The 6,443-nt window shown below is 42.3% G+C and overlaps 1 protein-coding gene across 1 annotated transcript; it reads left to right on the top strand.

The window, feature by feature from the left end:
* Nucleotides 1-1,321: 1,321 nt before the first annotated feature.
* On the top strand, nucleotides 1,322-4,287 carry IL20RA (interleukin 20 receptor subunit alpha; the record flags this gene model as incomplete). The annotated part of the gene is made up of 2 exons (XM_032850907.1): nucleotides 1,322-1,465; nucleotides 3,425-4,287. Coding segments are annotated over 2 exons (936 nt in total), but the record flags the coding sequence as incomplete, so codon positions are not given.
* Between the last annotated feature and the right edge of the window lie 2,156 nt (nucleotides 4,288-6,443).

Below are 6,443 nucleotides of genomic sequence, written 5' to 3' on the forward strand. Positions count from 1 at the left end.
ATAGCTATCTGGAGAGTGACATCATTGCTTTGTCTCAGGCCTAGGCATCAAGAGTATCCAAACAACTGTACAGATGAAAGAGCTCCCATGACACTCTCACTGAATTCATCAGTATGTAAGGAAGATACTAGAACTTTTGCTATGTGCACTAAAACTCTTTTTCTACTGCTGTATTAGGGTTCTCCAGAGAACAGAACCAACATATTACATATGGAGAAAGACAGAAAGATTTATTTTAAGCTGATGCCTCACATGACTGTGGAGACTGGTGAGCTCAAAATCTGTTGGGCAGTCCAGCAGGCTGGATTCCGAGGAAGAGTTGATGCTACACTTCTTTTCTGAAGGTTATCTGCTGGCAGAAATCTCTTTCTCAAGGTGGTCACCATTTTTTCTACTAAAGCTATCAAGTGATTAGATAAGGCCACCACTCAAGTCCATTCATTTAAATGATAATCTCATCGAAAAATGCCTTTCAGGAACATCTAGAATCATGTTTTGCCCAATATCTGGGTGCCATGCCCTAGCCAATCAACACAGATAATTAACTATTACAACTTCCAGTATCCTAGAGGAGCCCAACAAATATAAGTCAGTCACATGAGTCCTATTCACAACTGTATAGTCTCATGAATGGAGGGCCAGCACTGCTTTCTTAAAAGCTGTTCACCAAGTCTTTTCATTCTTCTATGGACTTTTACTTGTCATGAACCCACAGTATAATAGGACCTGGAGGGGAGTCGGTGCCATTCTCAGCAACACCAGCTCAGCCACTTCCTACACACATCCCAAGCTCCAGACCTACCCAGAAAGTCTAGCCAACCCACTCAGAGATGGTACTGTTAGCCACACATAAGGTAACGCCACACATTCCTGACTTCTACTGAATATTTGGAAATGGTTGAGTTAAATGACAGTATGGAAAAGTGAGGGCAGCTTAATAGGATCTTATCAAGAGGGTTCTGTTGCTTGGTTTAAAGTGTATAAGTTGCTGGAATAATAGACACACTTAGCTTCAAATATAAGAACCTGCATGAATCTCACGGCAAGACAAATATGTTGGAATATCTGCTGATTGAGTTGGTGATGCATCCACACTGTAAGGTTTGCAACAAGTCCAGATGAGTCCTGAAGACCAGCTCTTGACAGAGTAAGAATTCTGAGACCCCCTTATCACTTTTCCTTCAAGCTTCTCAATTTATAAATGAAAAACTGAGCTCCTAATTGTAAGTAATCAACCCAAAGTCGCCTGACATTACCAATGTTTTCCTACCACCACACTGAATCACAACGCTCTATTTCTGTCTTTTTTTTTTTTTTTTAAACAGACCAAACATCAGCAGTGAAGGTTAAAATCATCTTCTGGTATGTTTTGCCCATATCTATTACTGTGTTTCTTTTTTCTGTGATGGGCTACTCCATGTACAGATATATCCATGTTGGCAAAGAGAAACACCCAGCAAATTTGGTGAGTGCTCAGTGTGGCAGGAATGATCATAAACCCTCCCTTCCAGGCCAGTACAAAAGGAAGCTCTAGAGCAGACACAGCTCCCTTTTACAGGCAGCGTGGGTTTAAAGAATGATGAATAAGAAAACACTTTTGCTACTAGTCTCTAGTAGCAAAGAGATTCCTCAGCTTTGACAAAGATTTCACGTGTCATGAGCAGATTAGACTAGGTGGCGAGGTACACAAATAAATTTAAGTCAGATCCATGCCCTTCCGGAGGTTCAAGTTAAGTTGGGAATGGGAATTTCAAAATGATACTTAAAGGTTACGATGAAAGCAGACAGGACTGTAGATGTACAGAGAGTTACAGGGAGAGCATGGAAACCATGCGTAGGGGACCAGTAGAAGTTTTACATCCAGCCATGATTAGGAAAGTGGAGAAAGAGTTAGAGCACATACTTCTGGCAGAAAACCCAGAAGGGCCAACGTGCGTAGATGTTTGGAAAACCACATGATATTGCTGGACCACAGGTTGCTGATGATGAGTTACTGATGTAAGACCAGAGAGTGGGTATGAGGGCCAGGTAACAGGAGAATCAGGTGTTATTCTAAGCAGTTTGGGCTTTATATTGTCTTGGCTAGGAGAAACCACTATGGGGTTTTGAATAGGCAGTGTTGAGGTCAATATCGTGTTTAAATCCAGTTAGACAGTGGGTCTAGTACACTTCTGGAGGGATTAAGACTAGAAGCAATAAAAGGAGCTAGAAGACTGTGCCAGTTGTCCAGGGCAAGAAAGGGAGCGTCTGAAAGAGGAGAATGGGATGTAGAGCTTGAGACTGGCATGGAATGGGGAGTACATTTAGGAGGAAAATGGCCAGGACAAGCATTCAGAGCAAGGAGAGCAAGAAAATATTAAGAAAGAATAAATACGCTTCTGGAGGGTTTAGAAGGGCTGGGCATATTTTAACAATAAGAGTGATTTATTTGCAAAGTATTAAAATATATATTCAAATATATATGATGATGCATAAGGTATTCCTGTTAGTTCGGTTTTGAATGTTTCTCTTATTCTGCCTGCTTTTAGACATTAGAGGTAGGTTCCTAATGGCAGAGGGAGACATTCCTGGGAGAAACATTCACAGGAGAATTAAGCATATGTGACTTTCTGAAACTGAAATGTTATAAAAGAATGAGGCTGAGGAATGTTAATGTTAAATGAACTCATTTCACGGGGCGGACAATGAGGATTCAAACTTAAGTCATGACTGGGCATCACAAAAGACACCTTCCACATATCCTCAGCACCATTTTAATCTCAAGCCAGTTTTCCTGACATGATTTAGAGTTTCTCTATCAGCCATAAACAGGCAGATGGATTTCCCTTTTTGGCCCCATTACAGTGGGATAGCTATGGGGGAAGTGAGGGAAACCATCCCTACTCATGAGCCTCCTTCCCTCTTTGCATCCAGTTTGCATGCCCATCCACATTTCATGTCCAGGGTGCATCCCAGCCAGGCCTGGGAGTCCAGGAAACCACTGCTAGTTGACAAATACATGGTCAACAGTAACTAACAAAGCGATTTCCAAACTCTCTCCCTTAGCCCTTGCCACTTCTCACGTGGCAGAAATTCTGATTTTACACAATTTAAAACTGAGGCTCAAGAAATTAAATAAGTGCCCTGAATTCCCTGGGCCAGTTAGGGGAGGGGGCTTTCTACCTTGATCCTTGGATGGGATACCCCCACCCGCCCCCCAAGGACCACTGTTCACTTCCATAAGCCTTTGTGTGTGCGTGTCTCAGGTCTCTTGCCTCCATGGGAATGAGGCTTTCTGTTTATTCCAAGAATAACTGTCACTTCCATGAGTTGGTAAGAATAGGTTTTTAGAACTATGTGATGACAGTATAAGTTCTACTTAAGAGCTGTTTTTCATGTCTCTTTCAAGTGAAAAGGTGAAAACCATTCTCTTCTCTCTTTATAGATTTGGATTTATGGAAATGAATTTGACAAAAGATTCTTTGTCCCTGCTGAAAAAATTGTGCTTAATTTTATCACCCTCAATATTGTGGAGGATTCTAACACTTCTCATAAGGATGTAAGTGTAAGGGGAAAAAGCAACGATGTATGGGACCCGAATGAGCCCCTTGAGGACCAGGAGCCACATCAGGAGGAAATGGAGGTGAAGAACTCAGGGTATGCTTTACATTGGATGGATATTTTCTGTGACTCTGAGGAAAGCTCCAAGGGTATGTCCCTAACCCAGCAAGGGTCACTGGGTGGAACAATGGCCACAGATAAAGCTGCCGTTGGATACGAAGAGTCTGTAAGAACTGTTGACATCTATGTGGGGCCTGGAGATCAAGAGCTCAGACTGCAGGAAGAGGCATCCCTCCAAGGACAATTCTTGGAGCAACAGGCAGCTTTGGCAGACCTGGGCTCCCCAACACCACTGTATTCCTATGCCCCTCAGCTGCAAGACTTGGGCCAGCTGTTGCCAAAGCACGTGGATGCGGAAGAGGAGCCAGGTGAAGAGGCATCCACCACACTGGTGGACTGGGACCCTCAGACTGGCAGGCTGTGCATACCGTCCTTCTCTGCCTCTGAACATGACTCTGAGGGATGTGAGCTGCCTAAGTACAAGGAGCTCACAGAAGAAAGCCTCTTGTGTAGACTCTATGAGGATCAGGCTCCAGAAGAGTCATCAAAAGAAAACAAAGCCTATCTCCTGAAATTTATGGAGGACTGGGGATTACACGTGCAAATGGAGGACTAACACCTGAACTTCCCTTTGCCACACCCCTGCTGTTAGGAGGCACATGAGTGCAAACATAATAGTGACCAAACAATAAAGGATGCGGGATGAAAGAAGTTGACTCTGATTTTCTGTGTCTGTGAGAATTACTTATCTCTTCTCTATTCTCAAAGCGCTTGTTTCATTCTGCCTCAAATGGGGGTTGGTTCATGCTTGTGGGTCTCTCGTGATGATGGTGGGCATCTGGAATGCAGGGGCTGATCCACTATGTTGTATGCATTCAAAAAGCTTTGGAGGGCACGTATGGCATGGAGCACTGGGTGTTATGCATGAACAATGAATCTTGGAACACTGAAAAAATAAAATTTAAATTTTAAAAAAGTTTTGCCCAAATTGGATGAAGAATTTACTCAGGTGAGCGTGTTTGGCTTCTTGGTTGACTATTTTCTTTTTTCTTTTTCTTTTTTTTTAATTTCTTTCAAGCTTAACAGTATTCATTGTTTTTGCACCACACCCAGTGCTCCATGCAATTCGTGCCCTCTCTAATACCCACCACCTGGTTCCCCCAACCTCCCACATCCCGCCCCTTCAAAACCCTCAGATTGTTTTTCAGAGTCCATAGTCTCTCATGGTTCACCTCCCCTTCCAGTTTCCCTCAACTCCCTTCTCCTCTCCATCTCCCCCACGTCCTCCATGCTATTTGTTATGCTCCACAAATAAGTGAAACCATATGATAATTGACTCTCTCTGCTTGTCTTATTTCACTCAGCATAATCTCTTCCAGTCCCGTCCATGTTGCTACAAAAGTTGGGTATTCATCCTTTCTGATGGAGGCATAATACTCCATAGTGTATATGGACCACATTTTCCTTATCCATTTGTCCGTTGAAGGGCATCTTGGTTCTTTCCACAGTTTGGCGACCGTGGCCATTGCTGCTATAAACATTGGGGTACAGATGGCCCTTCTTTTCACTACATCTGTATCTTTGGGGTAAATACCCAGGAGTGCAATTGCAGGGTCATAGGGAAGCTCTATTTTTAATTTCTTGAGGAATCTCCACACTGTTTTCAAAAGTGCCTGCACCAACTTGCATTCCCACCAACAGTGTAAGAGGGTTCCCCTTTCTCCACATCCTCTCCAACACATGTTGTTTCCTGTCTTGCTAATTTTGGCCATTCTAACTGGTGTAAGGTGGTATCTCAATATGGTTTTATTTTGAATCTCCCTGATGGCTAGTGATGATGAACATTTTTTCATGTGCCTGTTAGCCATTTGTATGTCTTCATTGGAGAAGTGTCTGTTCATATCTTCTGCCCATTTTTTGATATGATTGTCTGTTTTGTGTGTGTTGAGTTTCAGGAGTTCTTTATAGATCCTGGATATCAACCTTTTGTCTGTACTGTCATTTGCAAATATCTTCTCCCATTCCGTGGGTTGCCTCTTTGTTTTGTTGACTGTTTCCTTCGCTGTGCAGAAGCTTTTGATCTTGATGAAGTCCCAAAAGTTCATCTTCACTTTTGTTTCCTTTGCCTTTGGAGACATAGCTTGAAAGAAGTTGCTGTGGCTGATATCAAAGAGGTTACTGCCTATGTTCTCCTCTAGGATTCTGATGGATTCCTGTCTCACGTTGAGATCATTTATGCATTTTGAGTTTATCTTTGTGTACGGTGTAAGAGAATGGTCGAGTTTCATTCTTCTGCATATAGCTGTCCAGTTTTCCCAGCACCATTTATTGAAGAGACTGTCTCTTTTCCACTGTATATTTTTTCCTGTTTTGTCAAAGATTATTTGACCATAGAGTTGAGGGTCCATATCTGGGCTCTCTAGTCTGTTCCACTGGTCTATGTGTCTGTTTTTATGCCAGTACCATGCTGTCTTGGTGATCACGGCTTTGTAGTAAAGCTTGAAATCAGGTAACGTGATGCCCCCAGTTTTATTTTTGTTTTTCAACATTTCCTTAGCGATTCGGGGTCTCTTCTGATTCCATACAAATTTTTGGATTATTTGCTCCAGCTCTTTGAAAAATACTGGTGGAATTTTGATCGGAATGGCATTAAAAGTATAGATTGCTCTAGGCAGTATAGACATTTTAACAATGTTTATTCTTCCGATCCAAGATTCATCTTTTTGTGTCTTCTTCAATTTCTTTCATGAGTGTTCTGTAATTCCTCGAGCACAGTTCCTTTACCTCTTTAGTTAGGTTTATTCCCAGGTATCTTATGGTTCTTGGTGCTATAGTAAATGGAA

Source organism: Lontra canadensis, unplaced genomic scaffold, assembly GCF_010015895.1.
Source record: "Lontra canadensis isolate GAN:19392208 unplaced genomic scaffold, GSC_riverotter_1.0 scaffold1283, whole genome shotgun sequence".
Taxonomy (NCBI): Eukaryota; Metazoa; Chordata; class Mammalia; order Carnivora; family Mustelidae; genus Lontra; species Lontra canadensis.